The following is a 23192-nucleotide window of genomic DNA, read 5'->3' as shown; positions in this document are numbered from 1 at the left end:
TTTCCCGTCTCCCGTGAGGTGATTCACAGAGACTTCATACTTTGCAACTCTCTAGCTCTGCTTTGAGTAGACACCTCCAGCGGGGCCATCCTACCCAAGGGGCACTCTGGGGACTGTAAGTGGGGTGTCTTGGAGAGTTTGTCAGAGGAGGGAGCAGTGAGTGACTCCCTGAAGCGCTAGGACTTTGGGGTTAGAAGATAAGAATGGGGAGGATCTGGGAAGAGTTGAGGATATGGCTGCTGGGAACCTCCCTAGACCTCCTCCAACCCCCCCACCCCCCACCCCTGCCCCAAGTTCTCTCTTCCTGTCCCACACTCTGCCTCTGCTAGAAATAGGAGACTTCTCTCTGCTAAACCTACTGGCAATGCCCAACTCTTCTTTTCGTTCTCTTCTCTCTCTTTTCCTAGGTCTGCAGCCACCCCGGCTCATATCTCTCTGCCTCCCAACTCTCAAGGAGGGTCTGCCGCATGTGATGAAAGTGTCTACTCTCAGGGAAAGCTCAGCCATGGCTTCCCCACTGCCCCGGGAGATGGAGGAGGAGCTGGTGCCTGCTGGCTCTGAGCCAGGTACCAATGGGTGCAGGGTGGAGCTGGGTGGCTGGGAGGGGGTGGGAAGGGCAGAGGCTGCCCCCTGTTTCTGTCTTGGGGGGTGGTTGAGTGATGATTCTGTTGAGATAGGGGAGGAGTACCAAGGCAGTGCAGGATGAGTTTGAAAGGTTCTCAGCTTCTCTTGAGACTCTTCAGAACTGTTTGGGATCATAACTTTCCAACAGGTGTAAGAGTAGACAGGGACCTTTGAGATGATACGGATCAAGCTGCGTGCTTTGCAGAGGGGGAAACTGAGGCCCACAGGGACAAATGGAGTGTACAAGTGGGAGTTTGAACCCAGACCTCCTGGCTCCTTGCATAGATTCTTTTCTTATATTTAGCCAAATGTGTAGGAGGTAAAGGATTCCATCAGGAGGGTGGTGGACGAGGTTACTTCCAAGGTCATTTTAGCTTTATATAGAAGGTAGGTTTCTGGTCCTTTTTTTTTTTTTTTTTTGTCTCCCTGTGGCAGATTTACTTTTGTTTGACTTAGGTCAATAGTAAGTTTGCATTCCCAGTCACACACCAGATGACAGTGGGGAGGTGGCCTGGGAGTGTGCTATGACTGGGGGAGGAGGCAGCCTGGAGGCAGGATAGAGAAGCTCAGCTGAGATTGAAAGTTTACTATGGATGATAGAGAAGAGTGTCACATAAGGTGAAAAAACTAGATTGGGAATATGGGGGCTGACTGCTTGATAGGGGCAGGCAGGCATTTGTTTGTTGTCTCTTTTGTTCATTTATTCTTTTGTTTGATTATAACTTATAATTAAACTTGTGTTAGCTGCAAAATACAGTACAGGAAGAAATAAGGTGCCAGGTGGGTCCTTACATAGCTTCAGCTTAAAGGGGAATTGGCTAAAACATTTTGGGAATTTGAAGAAGGGAGAAGATGCTTCTGGGATGTGTGTAGAAAATCAAGGAAGGCTTCGTGGAAGAGGTGGCATATGACGTGTGCCTAGAAAGATGTGAATATTCTTAAATTGGAGGGTGGGAGATGAGGTGGAAAAGGAAACAAGTTCTGCTTCCTGGTTCTTCTGACAGCTCCCCTGCCAACCCTTTCCTTTTGGTAGGTGACACTCGGGCCAAACCCCCTGTCAAGCCCAAACCCCGGGCCCTGCCTGCCAAGCCAGCCCTGCCTGCCAAACCCAGCCTGCTGGTGCCTGTTGGGCCTCGGCCTCCCCGGGGTCCCCTGGCTGAGTTGCCTTCTGCCAGGAAGATGAACATGCTGGCAGGACCCCAGCCCTATGGTGGCAGCAAGCGCCCCCTTCCCTTTGCACCAAGGCCTGTGGTTGAGGCTTCCACTGGAGGAGAAGCCATCCAAGAGGCTGGGAAAGAGGAGGCTGGGAAAGAGGAGCCACCCCTTTGACACCCCCAGCTCGATGTGCCGCCTCAGGGGGCGTACGGAAGGCCCCTGCCCCTTTCCGCCCAGCCTCAGAGCGCTTCGCGGCCACCACAGTGGAAGAGATCCTGGCCAAGATGGAGCAGCCTCGGAAGGAGGTCCCTGCCAGCCCTGACCGCCTGTGGGGTTCCCGCCTCACCTTTAACCATGATGGCAGCTCGCGGTATGGCCCCAGGACCTATGGCACAACCACTGCTCCCAGGGATGAGGATGGCAGCACCCTCTCCAGGGGACGGTCCCAGGAGGAGCCAGTAAAGCCTGCAGCCGAGTGCCAGGAAGAGCACAGCAGGACCGCTGAGGAGAGGTGAAGGGTGGGAGGTTGTATGTTTTGTGGCAGCCTGGAGGTCAGGTGGGGTGGGATTGGGTGGGGGCTAGGGACCAAGTGCATGGCCCCGAATAGGGTTGTGACTTTTACCTGTAGATTGCTTGTGTGCCGTGAATACAGGCAGATCCCGATCTAAGTCACAAATCATTCCCCAGCAGATGGATGGTGTTATCATTACTGTATGCTTTTAAAGTTGTAGTTTTCGTTACAGAGTTGATGTAGGTTTATGTTAGAGAGTTCAAATGTACAGTACAGAAGTTTAATAGACAATAGACTTTTTTTTTTTTTTTTGAGATGGTGTTTTGCTCTTGTCGCCCAGGCAGGAGTACAGTGGTGCAGTCTCGGCTCACTGCAACCTCTGCCTCCCAGGTTCAAGTGATTCTCCTTCCTCAGCCTCCCAAGTAGCTGGGATTACAGGCGTGTGCCACCACACCCAGCTAATACTTTTTTGTATGTTTAGTAGAGATGGGATTTCATCCTGTTGGCCAGGCTGGTCTTGAACTCCTGACCTCAGGTGATCCGCCTGCCTCGGCCTCCCAAAGTGCTGGGATTACAGACGTGAGCCACCACGCCCAGCCAAGAAGTTTATTTTTAGTTTCTATATACTGAGAGCTGGCCACCAAACTTTGCCTCATTGGCATCCTGTTTGTTCAAGGGAGTGTTAGATCCATTGTAGAGATGAGGAAACTGAGGCTCAAAAATGACTTCCATAGTCTCAGCAAGTTAAGAGGCAGAGACGGACATGTTGTTTGATTCCAAAGCCTCTGCTCTTAACTGCTAGCTCTTACAGTGGGCAGAGCAGTGTGCCTGTCCTGGGGTGGGCTGCGTGTGTCAGGAGGAGTAGGGCACAGTCTCTGCCTGTGAGGCGGAATCTGATGGGAGAGATAAGACAAGAACACTTCTTGATCCCAGGCCAGCTAGTGTCTGCATAGAGATTTTGGCTGGTTGGAGACATTTGCATATGATAACGCTTCTCCAGAGTTGCCACTAGTGTAAAGCAAGGCTGGCCAGGAGGTGCTTCTTGGGGTTGTGGGCACCGGACATTGGAGGAAGAGGCTGAGGCATCTCAGGAGCCATCAGCTGCACAGAGGCTGTCCTCAGTGCTGGGAGAGCCAGCTTGAGGCATGGCTGGCTCCTTGGGTCTTTGGCCGCTCTGCTGGGCTCAGAGGCTCCCTTTCTCCTCCTACTGCTATGAGAAGCAAAGGCTGGTGTGTCTGGGCTGAGCGGGAAACTGAGAGTCCCTGCCCTGCCCTGCCCTGCCCTCTGGCCTTGCCCTTCTCTCACCTTAAAGTGTCTGGAGCGGTGGCCCCAGAGCTAGTCCTTTGCCTGTCCCAGACCAGGGTGCTGTGAGGTCACACTCTTGCCCAGGCTGGGTTCCACCCGCCATCTTCCTTGCCTCCCTCACTCCAAGTAGGGCTTAAGAACAACTTCAACCCTGGAAAATCACTCTTTCCTCTTCCCCTCCCCCACTGCAGTTCTTCAAGAAGTATTGGCAAGGCAGTGGGACCAGCTGCACTCTTCCTGGCTAGAGGAGAACTTTAACTCCTTATGGGTTAAGGGAAAGAGGAGTTATGTTTTTAGGAACCATTGAGAGGTCTGGGCATCCAGGATGCTTTTCCTAAAGGAGCTGGGGAATTTAACCCTTCATGCTCAGGTAGGGAATAAGCACTGTCTTCCGGGGCACTTGCCAAATGGAAAATGGACAGATTCTGTGTCCATTTGGTTCCAGGCAGGGCTCAAGAGTAAATGGCTAGGAGGGTTTAACCTTTGGGTGCTGTTAAATTTGCACTGGGAGACTCCCCCACATTCTCATTCTGTGACAGACTCTAACATTCTGTGCTTCCATTTCCTATCCTCGTCCCTCACAGGAGCCTTCCTTCCAACCTGGCCTTCAACGGGGACCTGGCTAAGGCAGCCAGCTCAGAGCTACCTGCTGATGTGAGTTACCCTCCGGTTATGAATCAGAATCATGTATTTTAGAGCTGGGAGGGTCATCTGAGATCATCTTTTCTACTGTCCTTGTAGTTCAGATGGGGAAACTGAGGCCCATGGAGAGAGTGACTCACTGGAGGACTGACCCTGGGATTTTTCGACTCCCAGGCCAGTGCTTTTGATCACCAAAGTGGCTAAGTGTGGTTCAGGCCATGAGGCCATTCATCATAAACAGTAATGATAGTATCCACAGCAACTGCCATTGATTGAGTCCCTACTATGTGCTGGGCCTGTCCCGGGAACGTTAACTGACTCAATCCTTGTGATAACTTTGGCTAGTAGACCCGGTTAGTCCCATGTGAGAGATGAGAGCGCCTGTGCTCACAAAGGGTAAGTAACTTAGGCTGAGGCAGGAGCTGCCGTGTCTGCCTCCCGTGCTTTCCCTGGCTGGGCTGCCTTTTCTGGGGTCAGAAGAGGGCTGAGTCTTTTTGCTGAGATTTTCTCATTATACTCCCGTTCTTGAAGATGGTCAGCCTGCTTTCTTGAGTAAACAAGGTACAGGATGGCCCTTTTTGCTCATACAGCCCTTGCTAGCTGGAGACCTGACTTGATTATTCGTCCATCCAGCAAGCAGTGACTGAGCGCCTGTTAGGAACTGGGTGCTGGGGATAGCTGTGAAGGTAGAGAGTGCAGGGATGACTGTGGTCGGGGAAGGTGTCACTGTGAAGGGCAGAGGCTGAGCTGTGTGCATGTCTGGGGAGCAGCATTCTTGGTAGAGTGCACAGCAAGTACAAAGGCATTGATGCCTTCCTGGCAAGGAGGCCAGGATGTCTGCCTCGCAGTGAGAGAGGAGTTGGGTGGTAGTGAGGACCGACGGAGGGTGGGGTTGGATTGTGTCAAGTCTTGAAGGCCTCTGGAAAGACTTTGGCTTGAGTGAGGGCAGCAGGCCATTTGAAGGGTTTGCAGGAAAGGCTTGGGATGCTGCTGTCTTAGTTGTAAAGAGTCACCTGGCCCACTGGATTAAGAATCAGTTACAGGGAGGTAAGATCAGCAGCATGGACCAGTCAGAGGGCTGCTGGAATCGTCCAGGTGAGAGATGATGATGGCTTGGACCCTGGAGGTAGCTTACAGTGAAGATGGGGAGAAGTGGTTGGTTCTGGATAGAATTTGAAGGCATGGTGGAAAGGACTTTCAGATAGATAGAGAGCACAGAATCAAGGGTGACCCCAAGGCTTTTGGCCTGAGCAACCGAAAGGATGAGTTTATGGTTGCTGAGATGGGGACTTCTAAGGGTGAAGCAAGATCGGGGGAGATGGGAGGAGTTTGCTTGTGGATTTGTTGAATTAGAGATGGCTTTCAGACATCCATGTGGAAACGTCCAGTGGATGGTTGGGTAGTTGAGTCTGGCCTTTGTGGGAAGTGAGCAAATTTGAAAGGAACACTTGGGAATTGTCAGAGTAGGGATGCTTGTGACGACTGGTTGAGATTACCGAGAGTGGGGATGGTGCAGGAGGGGAGGGCCCGGAGACACAGCCAAGGAGACTGGGAGGATAGTGAGAGAGTCCACCAAGTAGAGACAGCCTCCAGGACTGGGGGAGGGTGCCATCAGCTGTCAGATGCTGCTGACAGGTCAAGTAAGGTGAGCATAGAGAATTGGATTGAGCTCCAGGGAGGTCATCCGTGACCTTGACGAGAGTAGTTAGGTGGTTTGGAGTGGGTTCAAGAGAGAAGGGGACAAGAAGAACTGTGGATATTAATAGTGAATGTAGACAGGGCTTTCAAGAAAATGGGTGGTAGCTAGTGAGTGATATGGGGTCAAGAGTGGTTTTTTGGTTTGCTTTTTTGGTTTTTCAAGACAGAAGAAATTAGAGCAGTTTGCGTACTGATGGAAATGATCCAGTAGAGAGGGAAAAAAAATCAATGATGCAGGAGAGAGGAAGGATTGGCCTCAGCCCCAAGCGAGGACAGTGCCTGATAGCAGAAGGGGAGGCAGAGTGCTTGGGCTTCCATGCAGGAAGTGGGTGGTGTGCCAGTGGGGGGTTGTCGGGGTGGGAAGGGGTTCTCTGCTGGTGGCCTCTGTGTTCTCAGGGAACAGGAAGCAAGGCCATCAGCTGAGAGAGGATTGGGGGAGGTGCGGAGGTCTGACGGGAGAAGATGCTAAAACATTGCCTGGGAGAGTCATGGAGTGAATGGGAGGGGGAGTGCTGTGGGATTCCGGGCAGCTCTGGGACCGGCTTGAGGTCAGTGGTGAATCTGGAGTGAGACCAGCTGTCACGATTGTGTGTTTTTCTCCAGCCACATGCAGCTACTCAGGTGCTGGGCTAGGATTGGCCCAGCTGTATTGGAGAGCTGTATTTAAACAGGTTAAACAGTGTGATGAAGCAGATGAAGGAGTTGAGCGTTGGGTAAAAAGTGACGTTAATGGTGATAAGAAGAGAGGTGAGGGTATGAGGGGAGTAGGGGACAGTGAGCAAGAATGAGGGTTAAGGGGCTGTGCTACCAGAGGAGCTGAAAATGAGGGCGTTGGGGAAATAGAGTGAACCTTCAGATAAACGGTGGGGGTGGGCGAGCGGGATACTTGGGATTGAGGTGATGCAGAGGGTGCAGCCACTGGTAAGGCTGAGGTGTAAGGTGTGACCTTGAGAGGATGGGTCGCACCGTCACTGGGGCAGAGGAGGCCAACGAACCAGAGGCTGGAAGGGTCGCATCTGGCTATGGAGATCACTGTAAGCTATCACAGCAGTGCTGGAGAGGGTTGCAGTGATCCAGCGGTTACGGTTTTCAAGAAATGATGGATGTGTAAGGGTTGATAACAAGAAGGAAGGCCGGGCGCGGTGGCTCAAGCCTGTAATCCCAGCACTTTGGGAGGCCGAGACGGGCGGATCACGAGGTCAGGAGATTGAGACCATCCTGGCTAACATGGTGAAACCCCGTCTCTACTAAAAAATACAAAAAAACTGGCCGGGCGAGGTGGCGGGCGCTTGTAGTCCCAGCTACTTGGGAGGCTGAGCCAGGAGAATGGCATAAACCCGGGAGGCGGAGCTTGCAATGAGCTGAGATCCGGCCACTGCACTCCAGCCCGGGCGACAGAGCCAGACTCCGTCTCAAAAAAAAAAAAAAAAACCAAGAAGGAATTGTGGGTGCTGTAGTTTAAGGGCACGAGCTTTGAAATTAGAACATTGTAGAGGGGAGTAAGCATGGAGGGAACAAAAGGGACCTTGAGAAGCAAGCAGGACCCTTTATTTTGCCGGGACCTAGTAGGTGATGATGTGGGAGAAATAACTGCATGGGAGAAGGCGGCCAGGGAAGCGTGACCTCTGTAGAGGGCAAAGGTCAGATGGAGCCAGACTCGCTTCATTGTCTGGGGACAGGTGGAGCAGGTGCTTGGTGCCTCGTTTGTCCCCCTGTTCTCTCCACGTCCTCCCCACTCTCTGCCCCCATCATCCCATGAGTCCTATGCCGAGGGGCCAGTGTACACATTTCCCTTCACCCTCACCTAACTGGGAGACGGGCATCGTTGCTGCCAGCCCTAATGTACAGATGGGGAAGCTGAGACTCAGAGAGACCAAGTGTCTGCCATACGTGAGGGAGGGCACATACTGGTAAGAGGCAGTGCTGGGACGGCTCAAGCTAGGCACTGTCACGTCCCCCAGTGCCTTTTGCCTGGGTCCCATGGCCTTCCTGCTTCCTTGGCACCTCTGGAGTGGCACGAGGAGCACCCCCTGCATGCTGTAGCCACTCCTGCAACTGCTCTGTAGCTGCACTGCACCTCGAGTCCTGCTCTGAGGCGAAACCCTCTCTCCCCTCCCGACTCCCACATGCCGAGATGCCCCAAGAGCCAGATTCTCAATGTTCCTTTTCCTTTATAAAGCAGGTGTTCTGGACCCCGAACTGTGGCCTCTGAGGAGATCCTCAGATGAGCTTTGGGTTGAGTGGATGAGGGGTTCCAACCACCTGAAATGGTAGGAATTATGAATTCCTACCATTTGTGAATAAGGCTAGGTACATTCTGGGGGAGAAGGTCTAAAGGGGGCTCTGTGAGAAGTCCTGCCTTGAGTCATCTATGGGGTCTCTCCCATCTGTCTCGACAGGACGCCCTTGAGTTCCAGTTTCCTCCTCCCAGCCTGGAAGAAGCTGACCTAGGGTCTGTGTGGGGTTGGAGGGGACCCTCCCTGCCCCACTGAGAGGTGAGTGATGGCTCTTGACCTTTCTCTTGCAGATTTCCAAGCCCTGGATTCCCTCAAGTCCAACCCCCTCCTCAGAGAATGGAGGCCCTGCCAGCCCGGGCCTCCCCGCAGAAGCCTCAGGCTCAGGCCCTGGCTCTCCCCATCTTCACTCACCCGATAAGAGTTCTCCCTGCCACTCGCAGCTTCTGGAAGCCCAGAGTCCTGATGCTTCCCAGGCTTCTCCCTGCCCCGCTGTGACTCCATCAGCTCCAAGTGCAGCCCTGCCTGAGGAGGGCTCCCGCCACACCCCCAGCCCGGGGCTCCCTGCTGAGGGGCTCCAGAGGCCCCAGACCCAGCAGCCCTCCCCTGAGGTCTTGGAGCCCCACAGCCTGGATCAGCCCCCTGCCACCTCACCCCGGCTCCTGATTGAGGTGGGTGAGTTGCTAGATCTCACTCGGACGTTTCCATCTGGCGGGGAGGAGGAGGCCAAGGGTGACGCACACCTCCGCCCCACCAGCCTGGTTCAGCGCCGATTCTCTGAAGGTGTGCTCCAGTCACCCAGCCAGGACCAGGAGAAGCTGGGGGGCTCGCTGGCCGCCCTGCCCCAAGGCCAGGGGAGCCAGTTGGCCCTGGATCGTCCCTTTGGAGCAGAGTCCAACTGGAGCTTATCACAGTCCTTCGAATGGACCTTCCCCACGCGGCCCTCGGGTCTGGGCGTGTGGCGGCTGGACTCCCCGCCTCCCTCCCCCATCACTGAAGCCAGTGAGGCCGCTGAGGCTGCTGAGGCTGGCAACTTGGCCGTTTCCAGTAGGGAAGAAGGAGTGTCTCAGCAGGGGCAAGGGGCCGGGTCAGCTCCAAGTGGGTCAGGAAGGCCTAGTTCCTGGGTGCAAGGGGATGATCCAAGCATGTCCCTCCCCCAGAAGGGTGACGGGGAGAGTCAACCTCAATTCCCAGCTGTTCCCCTTGAGCCCCTACTTACAACTGAGGGCACACCTGGATTACCTTTGCAGCAGGCAGAGGAGAGATACGAGTCGCAGGAGCCCTTGGCTGGACAGGAGTCCCCTCTCCCCCTGGCTACCAGGGAGGCAGCCCTGCCCATCCTGGAGCCGGTCCTGGGGCAGGAGCAGCCAGCACCCCCTGACCAGCCCTGTGTTCTCTTTGCTGATACCCCTGAGCCTGGGCAGGCACTGCCTATTGAGGAGGAGGCCGTGACCCTAGCCCGGGCCGAGACCACCCAACCCAGGACAGAGGCTCAAGACTTGTGTAGGGCGTCCCCTGAGCCTCCGGGCCCTGAAAGCAGCTCCCGCTGGCTGGACGACCTCCTGGCTTCACCACCACCTAGTGGTGGCGGTGCAAGACGGGGAGCTGGATCTGAGCTGAAGGACACACAGTCCCCAAGTCCCTGCTCTGAGGTGAGAATGGGCATAGGGAGAGTGGGACTTCTGGGGAGAGAGGCCAGGGCTTGGGTGGGCTTCATTCTTTGAACATGGATTTTACGTGTTGAGAGCTTGGGCTGTGGTAGCGAGCAAGGCAGCTGTGGACCTGCAGATCGTAGCTCTGTGTGTGGGGTTTCGTGTGAGGCTGTGTCCCAGCTTCAGCATTCGCTAGCTGATTGGTCTTGGGAAGAATGTGCCGTAACTGCTAAGCTTCAGAGTGCTTTCATGATAGTAGCACTGGCCTCTTCGAGTTATATTGTGGGTAAATAAGAGGTGGAAAGCTCTCGGTACAGTGTGTGGCAGGTGCTGAGTATTCAGTCTCTCATTATGGGAATATTGTTCAAGGCAAAATAGTGTAGCCATTTAGAGCGTGGGCTCCTGGGTTCGTCTCCTGGCTCTGCTTTCCTTTGCCCAGGTGTGACCTTGAAAGGGTGACTTTTCTGCCCTCTGCCTCAGTTTCCACATCTGTAAAATGTGGATAAGCTGAGCTCTACCTCCGAGGGTGTTGGCAAGGGTTCAATGAGCTGTAATGTCTAAAGTGCTAAGAATAGTGCCTGGCTCATCCTAAGTGCTCAATATGTGTTGGCTTTTACAAACGTTATTAACATTGAGCTCCAGACCCGCTTTGTAGACAGGCAGCTGGGCCTCAGAGGAGGCGAGCCTTGTGCAGTTACCCAGCAAGTTGGTGGCTGGGCCCGGGCCAGCGCCGTTTCCCAGCCCAGTGCCCTTTCTCCTACCAGGCTGCCTCTGAATTTAAGGGCCGGGGGCCAGGTGGCTTTTGAAATTTATTTCTCAAGCCGGGCCTGGGCTGTAAGGGGCGGGGCTGCAGGAAAGGAGGAGCCAGGGGGCCTCTGGAGGCTGGGGGGCAGGGAGGAGGAGGAGCAGGAAGGGGTTAAGCTGACTCCTGCAGTAGGTGTGTCTGTCCCGGGATGTGGGTGACTCAACTGGCTCCTGGGCGGGGCTGCCCAAGCTGCAGCTGCTCCGAAGGGAGCAGGGCCAGGGTGAGGGAGAGCCAGCGCCGGAGCCGTCGGACAGGTCCCAGCGTGGGGAGCAGCCCAGCCCTATCCCTGCGCCCGGCTGGCCGCACCCAGCAGCCCCGAGGCGGGCGGGGGGCGGGGGGCGGAGGGCCATGGCCCAGCCTGGGGACGGGGAGGCCAGCATGTCTGTCCTGGAGCGGCTGCTGGCCAACGCTGCACTGAGGGATGAGGCTGGCCGGCTCCGAAGCCCTGAACCCAGGGCTCTCCCGCCCACGAGGGTGAGTCAGGGAGCGTGAGGTGGGGGGTGGGGTGCAAGAAGCCCTGGCTGAGATTTTCCCCTGTGCTAGAAGCTGCCCCTCCTGTCTTTCCTGGGCCGAGGTGAGGGCTGAGAGGTCTTCCTGGGGAGGATTGAGCAGACGGCACTTTGGCTGGGGAAGAAGGGGCTGGGTACTTATAGGAGGATGGGGGTCAGGTGGGGCGTGGGGGAGGACGAGCTGGAAAAGCTCTCATTGGTGTTGGAACCTTGCCTTGCAAGGGAGGTTGCAGAGAGGCTTTGAATCTTGACCTCTCCTAATCAAAAGGAAAGTACATTGCCCGCCATTCCTGTGTGAAGACCACTCCTCTCCTGGCTGTTAGCCAAGTATTGCCCAAGAGTTGTAAACATGACCATGGGACCATCGATTGAGTACCCACTGCATGCCAGGCATTATGCTGAGTGCTTGGTCTAAATGATTTCGTTTAACCCTCTCACACCGGCCCCATGCAGTAGGACTTATCTTCATTTAAGGATGAGGACGCTGAGGCCCCGAGTGGTTAAGTTATTTGCTCAAGGTCACACAGCTTTCTGTTGCCAAAGTGGGGCTTTCAGGCACTAGGCAGTGCTGACTCTGCTGGATTGACTCCCACCCCGACTGAATCTAATTGTTGTTTCTTTGTCTGTTTTATTTTCTTATTCCCAGGGACTCCTTGGCTGGTCCCAGAAAGATCTGCAGAGTGAATTTGGGATCACAGGAGACCCACAGCCCAGCAGTTTCAGTCCTTCCAGCTGGTGTCAAGGTGCTTCTCAGGACTATGGCCTTGGGGGTGCAAGCCCTAGAGGAGACCCAGGTCTCGGAGAGAGGGACTGGACCAGCAAGTATGGGCAAGGAGCTGGGGAAGGGAGCACCAGGGAGTGGGCCAGCAGGTGTGGCATCGGCCAGGAGGAGATGGAGGCCAGCAGCAGCCAAGACCAGAGTGAAGTGTCTGCCGCAGGGGTGCTCACAGCCCAGGACCGGGTAGTTGGAAAGCCAGCCCAGCTTGGCACTCAGCGGAGCCAGGAGGCAGATGTTCAGGACTGGGAGTTCAGAAAGAGGGATTCCCAGGGCACTTACTCCAGCCGGGATGCGGAGCTCCAGGACCAGGAATTTGGGAAGAGAGATTCACTGGGTACTTACAGTAGTCGAGATGTAAGCCTTGGGGACTGGGAATTTGGGAAGAGAGATTCTCTGGGTGCTTATGCCAGCCAAGATGCCAACGAGCAGGGCCAAAATTTGGGGAAGAGGGACCACCATGGCAGGTACAGCAGCCAGGATGCCGACGAGCAGGACTGGGAGTTTCAGAAGAGAGATGTGTCACTTGGCACCTATGGCAGCCGGGATGCGGAGCCGCAGGAACAGGAGTTTGGGAAGAGCGCTTGGATAAGGGACTACAGCAGTGGTGGCAGCTCCAGGACCCTTGATGCCCAGGAAAGAGGCTTTGGAACGAGACCCTTGAGCTCTGGGTTCAGCCCCGAGGAAGCCCAGCAACAGGATGAGGAATTTGAGAAGAAGATTCCAAGTGTGGAAGACAGCCTTGGGGAGGGCAGCAGGGATACTGGCCGGCCAGGACAGAGAGAGTCGGGGGGCTTGTTCAGTCCTAGCACTGCCCACGTGCCGGATGGGGCACTCGGGCAGAGAGACCAGAGCAGCTGGCAAAACAGTGATGCTAGCCGGGAGGTGGGAGGGCATCAGGAGAGACAGCAGGCAGGGGCTCAGGGCCCTGGCAGTGCTGACCTGGAAGATGGGGAGATGGGGAAGCGAGGCTGGGTCGGTGAGTTTAGCCTCAGTGTTGGCCCCCGGAGAGAGGCAGCTTTTACCCCAGGGCAGCAGGACTGGAGTCCGGACTTCTGCATCGAGGCCAGTGAGAGGAGCTATCAGTTTGGCATCATTGGCAATGACAGAGTGAGTGGTGCTGGCTTTAGCCCTTCTAGCAAGATGGGAGGTGGTCACTTTGTGCCTCCTGGGAAGACCACAACTGGCTCGGTGGACTGGACTGACCAGCTGGGTCTCAGGAACTTGGAAGTGTCCAGCTGTGTGGGTTCCGGGGGCTCGAGCGAGGCCAGGGAGGGTGCCGTGGGACAGATGGGCTGGTCAGGCGGCCTGAGCTTAAGAGACATGAACCTGGCTGGCTGTTTGGAAAGTGGAGGGTCTGAAGAACCCGGGGGAATTGGAGTTGGGGAGAAGGATTGGACTTCTGATGTTAATGTGAAGAGCAAAGATTTGACTGAGGTCGGGAAAGGAGGAGGCCACAGCCAGGCCAGAGAGAGTGGCGTGGGGCAGACCGACTGGTCAGGTGTGGAGGCTGGAGAGTTCCTTAAATCAAGGGAGCGTGGAGTTGGACAGGCAGACTGGACACCTGACCTCGGGCTGAGAAACATGGCCCCAGGGGCAGTCTGCAGTCCTGGAGAGCACAAAGAGCTTGGGGTGGGCCAGATGGACTGGGGTAACAATCTGGGCCTGAGGGATTTGGAGGTGTCCTGTGACCCAGAGTCTGGAGGTTCTCAGGGGCTACGGGAATGTGGGGTGGGGCAGATGGACTGGACCCGGGACTTGGCACCCCGGAATGTGGAGCTCTTTGGGACTCCCAGTGAAGCCAGGGAGCATGGGGTGGGTGGGGTCAGCCAGTGCCCAGAGTCCAGCCTGAGGCACAATGGCAGCTTGTCCCCTGGCCTGGAGGCCAGAGACCCCTTGGAGGCCAGGGAGCTGGGGGTTGGTGAGACAAGTGGGCCAGAGACCCAGGGTGAAGATGACTCCTCGTCTTCCTTGGAGCCACACCCTGCAGACCCTGGAATGGACACAGGAGAAGCCCTCAGCTTCGGAGCCAGGTAACGAACGGAGCCCCCTCCCCGGTGTGGGAGGGAACATGTGAGGGTTATCCGAGAAATTGGAACCTTTCTGAGGAGGGAAGAAACAGTTTTTCCTGAGGACTTTTAGTATTTGGAAAATTGGGACATTTTAGACTAAGAATTTTTAATTCTACTGAAAAAAATTGAAATACGATGCACATACAGGTGAGTTCTTTTTTGGAAGGATGACTAATGTGTCACTTTTGCTATGTTTGAGCTTTCTTGGTGATTTAGAATTGTGACTGTGACGGGGGAAATGGTGCGTGTCATAGCTTGGATGGTTTCTGGTGGGTTCTACTCTTGTACGCAGTAGCCGTTCCGCAGGCCTCTCAGCCCTGAAGCCACAGGTGGTTTCATAGGCGTAGGGCAGAGAATTCTGTGTCTTCTTGGTTGGGGCCACCACAGCCAGGAGTGGAGTGGACAGTGGCACCCACAGGTTCTCAAAGAGGTTAGGGACTTGGTGCTTCTTGCCTGTCATGAAGCCTGGAATAGCAAGTTCAAGAACCTGAAGGGTATGGGGACCTGGCCCCATGACCTTGGCCTCTATGTGCAAAGTTGCTGAAAGAACTTTCCAAAGGCTTTGCAAGCCAACCACAATCTGTTTCATGGATGTTTTAAAACCAGCTGAGATGATTTTGCAGCTGAGAAAGGTGCTAAAAAGGCATTGCATCCGTTTTGTTAACATTTGCATCCATTGAGATTCACTTTTATTCCCTTTAGTGAGTAGCAAATGTTTCCTTTTCCAGCCCACAGTGGGAGCTTCTCACTGGGTATGTGGGGAAGGCAAGGGAAGTGTGGGGGTGGGGGCTTTTATAAGTGGAAGGGGTTGGTGATGGGAGGAGAGGAGCAGGAAGGGGCTAGAGAGCATCATGGTGGTCTTGGGGAGTCAGGGGAGGCATTTGGGATGGAGGAGAAGGAGGGAGACAGGAAGGTGGGCCCAGGGAGATGCCCGGGGGGGTTTGAGGAAGGGGAGCTTCCTGACGACTCAGGCTGTAGAGGGGGTGGTGATGGAGCACAGGGAACCACTGAGGCTGCATTGAGGACTGCAAGGAAGAGGGGAGGGCGCAGGACTAGGAGTCGGGAGGTCCTTGTGGTCCTGGGCAGGTTGCTGGGGTCTGAGCCTCAGTTTCTCAGGGTTTGACTCAGAAAGTGCAGAGTTCCAACTTTAATGTTCCTGGTGCAGGGGAGAGTCCAGGCTTGGCGTGGTTATTCCTGATTTCTCTTCCTGGGAGTCATAGAACTTTGCACGCCCCATGCTTAACCACACATCTTACCTCATTGATCTTCCCAGCTGCTCTGTGAAGCAGGAAGGGGATTTTTATCCTCTCCGCTGGCAGGTGGAAAGGTGGTGTGACACCTTAGGGGCAGAGTCGGGAGTACCTCTTTCTCACTTGCTTATGGTTAACTGCTTTCAGGTGTGGCTGCTGTGGGACCCCCCCCCCCCACCCCCCCCAGCTCTCTGCCTTTCCCTTCTGTGTGGGGTGGCTCTTGAGAAGTGGAAAGTGATCATCTTGTTGCCTTAGTTTAGGATGGAGGGAGGTGGGGCGGGGATTGTGGTGGGACTAGGTTAGGGGAAGAGGAGGGTAGCGTCAGAGACGCAGGGAAGCACTCAGCTCTCCGAGCTTTGGTCTCATTGTGCCTTTAAAGCACCCAGGCTTTTGTGGTTGTTACCATAATCTGGTCAGTGTTGACTTTAACCCGAGTTCAGGGGTTAGCCGTGGTGCCATACAGGTGAGCCTCATTGTATGCAACAGAAAGCGTGGCTCCTCAAAAGCCGAATGGAAACAGTTGCTTCAGAGAGGAGTTCCAGGGGCTTATTTGAATTTTATGCTTTCGGGCAGCCTTTTCTAAAATGTGTCCTAAAGAATACCAGTCTGTGAGGCCGGGCGCGGTGGCTCAAGCCTGTAATCCCAGCACTTTGGGAGGCCGAGACGGGCGGATCATGAGGTCAGGAGATCGAGACCATCCTGGCTAACACGGTGAAACCCCGTCTCTACTAAAAAATACAAAAAACTAGCCGGGCGAGGTGGTGGCGCCTGTAGTCCCAGCTACCTGGGAGGCTGAGGCAGGAGAATGGCGTGAACCCGGGAGGCGGAGCTTGCAGTGAGCTGAGATCCGGCCACTGCACTCCAGCCTGGGCGACAGAGCGAGACTCCGTCTCAAAAAAAAAAAAAAAAAAAAAAAAGAATACCAGTCTGTGAATATGTTCGGAAAATGCCGGGTACTCTATGGCCATACAGAAGACTTAGTCTGTATATTAGCAAATATTAGTACCTTAAAGACAAGTAATGCACTATTTTCCAAACTAATTTGGCTAATATCCAAGAGCCTAGTGTTCTGAGCAGGGAAATTCTACACTATGGGCACTTTCTCTTTTTTTTTTTTTTTGTTTGTTTTTTGAGACAGAGTCACGGTCTGTCGTTGCCCAGGCTCCCAGCCTGAAGTGCAACGGTGCGATCTTGGCTCACTGCAACCTCTGCCATCTGGGTTTGATTCTCCTGCCTCAGCCTCCTGAGTAGCTGGGATTACAGGCATACATCACCACGCCCGGCTAATTTTTGTATTTTTAGCAGAGACAGGGTTTCACCATGTTGGCCAGGCTGGTCTTGAACTCTAGATCTCAGGTGATCCGCCCATCTCGGCCTCCCAAAGTGCTGGGATTACAGAAATGAGCCACCATGCCTGGCCCACAATGGGCACTTTGTCTTTAAAGAAAATTTTGGAGGTTCCCTTTGTAACGCGAAGTCCATCTACCAGGCTTGCGTTCTGATTCTGTAACCACCTCTGTGACCTTGGGCAAGTTTGTTCTCTTCTGCAGGCCTCTGATTCCTCATATGTAAGTTAGGAGTAACTTACACCCAGTACTCACGGGGTTTTGTTAATTAGTCCTCACAAAAACTAGGGAAACTGAGACGCAGAGAGACAGTGTGACTTGCACCAGTTCCCGCGGCTGGTGGCTGTGGGTTTTCTTGTCCCCTGGGCCCAAGCCTTGCAGTCTTCTGTGGCCACCCTCCCTGTCTCTCTGGGGTCAAAGTCAGCTGCTGTTTCTCTAGACACATCTTTCCAGCTTCACTCCTCCCTCATTTCAGGTTTCAAAACATTGGGATACTCACGTTTTGTAGTTCCAGCACCACGTTTGCCTCTGGAGCGGTGGTGGAGGGTGGGGTGGGATACAGTCTTGGTCCTCAGGGTACTCTAAAGTTTCGATCAGGTGAAGGGTGTAGGTGCGACAAGATGAGGCACATCCTCTCTGGCCAGGGACCTGTGTTGATGATAATGACTATCCCAATTGTTGTATTTGTCAAGTGCTAACTATGTGTTAGGCACGTATTTCTGCCAACAAACTAGAACAGTTTATGTACTTTTATTATCCCCATTTTACAGACAAAGAAACTGAGGTTCAGAGTGGGACAAGTAACTTGTGGTCAAAGCCACAGGCATAGGAGGAGACAGAGCCTAGCTGTGTCCTGGAGTGGCAGGACTCAGCCTCTGTGTTCCTAACTCCCCTCTTTCCTGCTCCCATGCCGGGAGGGGCTCAGCTTGTATGTGATCTGGGCGCTTAGGGGTAGAAAAGCTGCTTCTAAGATGAGGTGAAGGGCGAGTGGGGTTTAGTCCGGCTGGGTGGACGTAGCTGTACTTCCTTGGGTTCTCCCCACTCGCCACTCTCTACTCCTCAAGGCTACCTCCAGAGCCCACTGACCTCTGCCTGAATGGCTTGGGCCGGCTCTCGGTTTAGAAGTGGATTTTTTTTGTTGTTTTTGAGACGGAGTTTTGCTCTCATTGCCCAGGCTGGAGTGCAATGGCGCGGTCTTGGCTCACTGCAACCTCCACCTCCTGGGTTCAAGCGATTCTCCTGCCTCAGCCTCCTAAGTAGCTGGGATTACAGGTGCCTGCCACCACGCCCGGCTAATTTTTGTATTTTTAGTAGAAATGGGGTTTTACCATGTTGGCCAGGCTGGTCTGGAACTCCTGACCTTAAGTGATCTGCTTGTCTTGGCCTCTCAAAGTGCTGGGATTACAGGCATGAGCCACTGTGCCTGGCTGGAATAGATCTTTTTAGCTACCTGAGCGTTTTACCTCTCTTTAGCTCCTGGGGCCTGCCCTCAGCCTTCTTTTGCCCCACCCCAGGGAGAGGCTTTGGGCCTGGCCTCTGTAGGCTGGGTGGGGTGCTGTTGCTGCCCCCTCCCTCCAAATCCTCCCTGATTTTAAGCTGGCTGTCAGGGTGAGCTGGCTTTGGCCCCCAGCCAGGACTGCTCCCAATTCTGCTGCCACCACTGCCTCCTCCCCCAGTCTCTCCCCAGACCGCTTTAATTTCCATCTGTCAGCAGCTTGTGGAAGGACAGACTGCCACTCATGCTGTCTCTCCCTGCCCCCTCTTCCTGCTTGGTATTGACTCACCTGCCCCACTCTCCTGCTTTAATCCCAGTGGGAACCTGGGGCCTGGCTTCCAGGCACTGCCATGCCAGCCTTTCCCATACCTCTGTGCATGGTATGAGTGTGTGTGGGGGCGGGGACGCGGGGATGCGCATGTTTGTGTCAGGTGTGGCTCTGTGCCGTGCCTGTAGATATGGTGGGTGCGAGGTGCATCTTGAGGAGTGACCAACAGCGTACAAGCTCTCTGCCTGAGTGTGTGTGATGAATGTGAATATGTCTGTCATTTTGGGGAGTGGCCGCTGGACAGGGTGGGTAATATGAGTTAGAGAGTGTGTGGTGTGCTTGTGCCATATTTGTTTTTTGTTTTTAGATGGGGTCTTGCTATGTTGCCCAGGCTGGTCTTGAACTCTTGGGCTCCCAAGATCCTCCTGCCCTGGCCTCCCAAGTAGCTGGGATTACAGGTGTGAGCTGTGCATCCCGTGCCCGGCTGTATTGTGTTTTGAGGAAGCAGCAGACAGAAGATGCATGGAGGTCCAAGGTGACCCAGCCCCTCATTTGCTTGGCAAACATTTGCTTAGTGCAGTGCATAGCCAGGCTCTGGGTCAGGTGCCGGGTGCATAAGCAAAAAGGGCTCTGTTTTTGCCCTTGAGGAGCTCACAGTCTAGGGAGACAAAGAACCATAGGACAGAAGCAGGAACTACACGGGTTGGAGCCCAGGGCTGGGAGGGCTGAGGCAGCCATGGTGGCTGGGAGGGCGCAGGGCAGCTTCAGAAGTGGAATTGAACCAAGGGGACGGTACCGCAAGGGACAGTGTGGTGTGGGGAGCTTTCCAGAAGAGGGAGCAGCTCATTCGAAGCCACCAGCATGTGAGGGCCGAGTGTGTTCTGGTGGGCGCCGGTTGCTCTGTGAGCTTGGGGAATGAAGAGGCATGACATGGGGACTAAAGACAACAGGAGTCCAGAGAGGCAGGTGGGCCAGAACCCGGCTCACCCCAAGGAGTGTGACTGCCCGAGCAGATGGCCCTGGGAGGGAACACATTGCCAGCATCCAACAACAACAAGCAGGAATAATGGCTGCTCCTTCTGGGGTACGTACTGACCAGGACTGCGCCAAGTGCTTTAGATTCTTCTTCCATCCCTGCAGCGACTCTGTGCAGTTAGAGGAGCCTGAGCTGTTTCCAGGGGAGGGGGCTCACCCAAGGTCTCAGGGATTTGAACCCGCCATACTGGCTCAGCTCTTCCTCGTGTGCTATGTTGCTCAAGGCCTTGACCATGTCCTTCTTGAAGGAGTCTGGAAAAAGCATGGGAAGGAGGGCAAGGGAGAGTTTGGGGCTGGGGGAAGGAGCTTGTGAAGGGGGCTTCGGGGCAGGGAGATGGGGCCTCACGGTGATCTCGTTCTCTCTGTGTCCCCTTTCAGCCCTGGCAGATGCTCAGCCCGCCCCCGGCCCTCTGGCTCCCAGGGCCTGCTGGAGGAGATGCTGGTAGCCAGCAGCTCCAAGGCGGTGGCTCGGAGGGAGTCAGCGGCCTTGGGCCTTGGGGGCCTGTTGGAGGAGGAAGGAGCCGGGGCAGGTGCTGCCCAGGAGGAGGTGCTGGAGCCTGGCAGGGACTCTCCACCCTCCTGGAGACCCCAGCCTGATGGTGAGGCCAGCCAGACAGAAGACATGGATGGCACGTGGGGCTCTTCAGCAGCCAGGCGGAGCGATCAGGGGCCAGCACAGACTTCTCGGCGGCCCTCCCAAGGCCCTCCCATCAGATCCCCCAGTCAGGACTTCTCCTTCATTGAGGTCAGTGGAGGGTGAGCCCAAGACAGTGGGTAGGTGAGGGTGATGCAGCCAGAGCCCCATTCCTGGAGCTTCCCTGAGCAGTCCCAGTCCAGAAGGCAGAAAGCGGGTTGTAGGTGCGTCACGTGAACGTGAAGCTCCGGCTGCAGGAGGGGTCCAGTTCCTCCTGGTCAGTTGCTGTTGAGGGGCTTCCGTGGGATGAGGCAGCAATGGCAGTGGTGTCGCCATTGTCCCGAGCAGGACACCGAGATCCTCGACAGCGCCATGTATCGGAGCCGTGCCAACTTGGGGCGCAAGCGTGGGCACCGGGCCCCAGCCATTCGGCCTGGGGGTACCTTGGGCCTGTCGGAGGCAGCAGACTCGGATGCACGCCTGTTCCAGGACTCTACGGGTAGGGCTGATGTATTATTTGGTGATGTCTCTTGATCTCTGCGGCATTAGGCCAAGCTTGTGTAGGGACTGCGGGTTGGGGGAATCTGGATGTGCTACCTTTTCTGAGCCCATTCCCTGGGCCTTTGCAGAGCCACGGGCATCTCGGGTGCCGTCTTCAGATGAAGAGGTAGTGGAGGAACCTCAGAGCCGCCGGACGCGGATGTCCTTGGGCACCAAGGGGCTGAAAGTCAACCTTTTTCCTGGCCTGAGCCCTTCAGCCCTGAAGGTACCATCTGATCATTAAGCAAACATGTCCAGCCATCTGGCCAGGTGGCCACCTTGCATGCTGTCTTTCTTCTTTCCATCCATCAGTTAATTCCCCTGTCCCCCTCTCCCATTCCTCCTCTCGTTCTCGTCTCCATTGAGGGCTCCAGAAGATCCCTTTGTGCCCCTCTGGGCCCTGTGCTGTGTGCCAAATGGGATGGTAAGAAGAACAAGACGTGTTCTTGTCCTGGAAGCTCAGGGGCAGTGGGAGACATGACGCCCATGATTAGCCTGGATGAGGGAAGTTCAGGTGTCCCTGAGGAGAGGCACAGATAAGGGCTGGGCCTGTTCAGAGAGAGAGGAGTTATTTCCTAACAACAGGGTGGAGGAGAAGGGGAAGGGAGGGTGGATTGGGGAAGGCCTCCTGTAAGTATTTGATCTTAGCCAGAGGCAGGCACAGGAGTTGGCTCCTGGAGCCAGGGTGGTGGGGTGGCATTGCAGGCAGAGGGAACAGGGGTGGGAAGTCACCACTGGCTTTGTCCCACCCAGTTTGTCTGAATTCAGTCCTGCTATATCTTTCCGAGGACAGAAAGGTGTGCAAGGCATAGCTCAGTTCTGCCGGAAGTGCATCTCTCCGTGACTTCCCATCCTTTGGGGTGAAAGGACTGCAGAGGGGTCTCTGCTTGATTCTGGGGACTGCACACTCTTGAGATAAGGTCTCCCCACCTGAGAATCCTACTGCCTGTCCCTCTACTATGTGTCTGCATCTGGACTTGTTTCTCAGGCCAAGCTGCGCCCCCGGAATCGCTCAGCTGAGGAGGGGGAGCCGGCCGAGAGCAAGTCGAGCCAGAAGGAGTCTGCGGTCCAGCGTTCGAAATCCTGCAAGGTCCCAGGGCTGGGGAAGCCCCTCACGTTACCTCCCAAGCCAGAGAAGTCCTCAGGGTAGGTGACCTAAGCTCTGGGCATCCACTGACCTCACTGCATTACCCTGATGAAAAGGGAAACTCCCACTTCACAGACGAGGCCAACGAGACTCAAAGAGGCACCTCAGTTGGACGTGCCCCAGATGAACGGTATGGAGATGGTGTCAGAATTTGGGTCCCTGCAGCCAGGCCCCAGACTGCCTCTTCTGGTTGGAGGGTGGTTTCTGTCCCTGTCACGTCTCCTTGTTTTGTTCAGTTTCCTCAAAGTTTGCATTCTGAACCTTTGCCCTCTGCCTCTTAGGTCAGAAGGATCGTCGCCCAACTGGCTTCAAGCCCTGAAACTGAAGAAGAAGAAGGTCTGAGAAGTCACTGAGGTGAGGACGGGTTCCTGGGCTTGGATCCAGTCTGAGGAGGGCCTGCCCTGGAGGCTTGGGAGGCCTTGTGCCCCTTCTGTCCCTTAGTTCCCACCCCTTTCTGTGGGAGGTTAGAAACAGCAGGTGCAACCAAGCTCCAGAGACTCAGTAGGCCCTTGGCTCCTCTAGATTTTGTCCACAGGGCGGTCAGGGTGTTGTCTGGCCTGGTATGGAAGAGGAGGAGGGCTACCATCCTACCTGCTTCTCTTTGCTCAGGGACAGTCCCCCCATGCTCCCTGGCTGGACGGAGAGTAGTCAGCAGCCCTTCTGGTCTGGGGCCCTGCAGGCACTTACCAGGCTCCATGACCAGGCTTAGCAGGGGGAACCAAGATGGGTGTGGGGGAGAGGAAACTGAAGCCTCCACAGTGTCCTTCCCTGACGTCTTTTCCTCCCTTCCCATTGCAGGTTCTTCCCACCTGGCAGTCTCAGGCAGTGCCCATTCCTGTGGGGTCCCTGGGTGAGGAGATGGCTGGAGCCCCACCATGCCCCAGGCTGCAGCCTCTGTCCCCCTCCACCTCTGAGGAGCATCTGGGGAGGCACATTTATGCACTTTGTATCACCTTCCCAACTCCCCCCACACCTTCCCTTCCCTGGATTTCGTCACTAGTGGTTGAAGGTTTTATCCCTTCCTCTCCTTCCCTCTCCCTCTCTGCTTCCTCCTCCAGCCTCCCTTGGGTTTTCTTTTGATACCAATTTATAGCATTTTTTATAAAAGCCTTTGATTTTTATAATGGGTGGGACTGTACCCCTGCCTCACCCCAGGTCTCCCTCTGCCCCGCCAGGTACCCCACAGAGACCAATGACATTTTGCCACTTGAAACAATAAATAAAGTTTTTTGGGAATTGGTGCTGTCCAGGTGGTGGTGCGTGGTCATGGCTGCCCATCTCCTCTTCCAAGGCTGTAGTTGGAAAATGCTGATTCCCAATCTGCCCCACCAGGGTCTTACTCTGACATTGAATGTGTCACTTCCCTTTTACTTACATCACTGAGAAGGGTATATTGTTTACAATAGGCTGATCAAGAATTCAGACACCTCCTAAATCTTAGTTTAACACAAAAAGGTTTATATTTCATCCATGACACAGTGCAGGGTGGGCTGGT

The 23192-nt window shown here is 55.0% G+C and overlaps 1 protein-coding gene across 1 annotated transcript; it reads left to right on the top strand.

The window, feature by feature from the left end:
• Nucleotides 1-22938, top strand: CNOT12 (CCR4-NOT transcription complex subunit 12). The gene is given in 13 exon segments (XM_017851347.1): nucleotides 1-115; nucleotides 408-566; nucleotides 1658-1942; nucleotides 1945-2290; nucleotides 4180-4249; nucleotides 8463-9821; nucleotides 11782-13943; nucleotides 19755-20121; nucleotides 20359-20509; nucleotides 20640-20776; nucleotides 21539-21696; nucleotides 21979-22051; nucleotides 22496-22938. Coding segments are annotated over 11 exon segments (5190 nt in total). The 5' UTR covers nucleotides 1-115; nucleotides 408-472; the 3' UTR covers nucleotides 22040-22051; nucleotides 22496-22938.
• The last annotated feature ends 254 nt before the right edge of the window (nucleotides 22939-23192 follow it).

Source organism: Rhinopithecus bieti, unplaced genomic scaffold (assembly GCF_001698545.2).
Source record: "Rhinopithecus bieti isolate Rb0 unplaced genomic scaffold, ASM169854v2 scaffold_33444, whole genome shotgun sequence".
Classification (NCBI taxonomy): Eukaryota; Metazoa; Chordata; class Mammalia; order Primates; family Cercopithecidae; genus Rhinopithecus; species Rhinopithecus bieti.
This window is presented reverse-complemented; position numbering and strand designations above follow the sequence as displayed.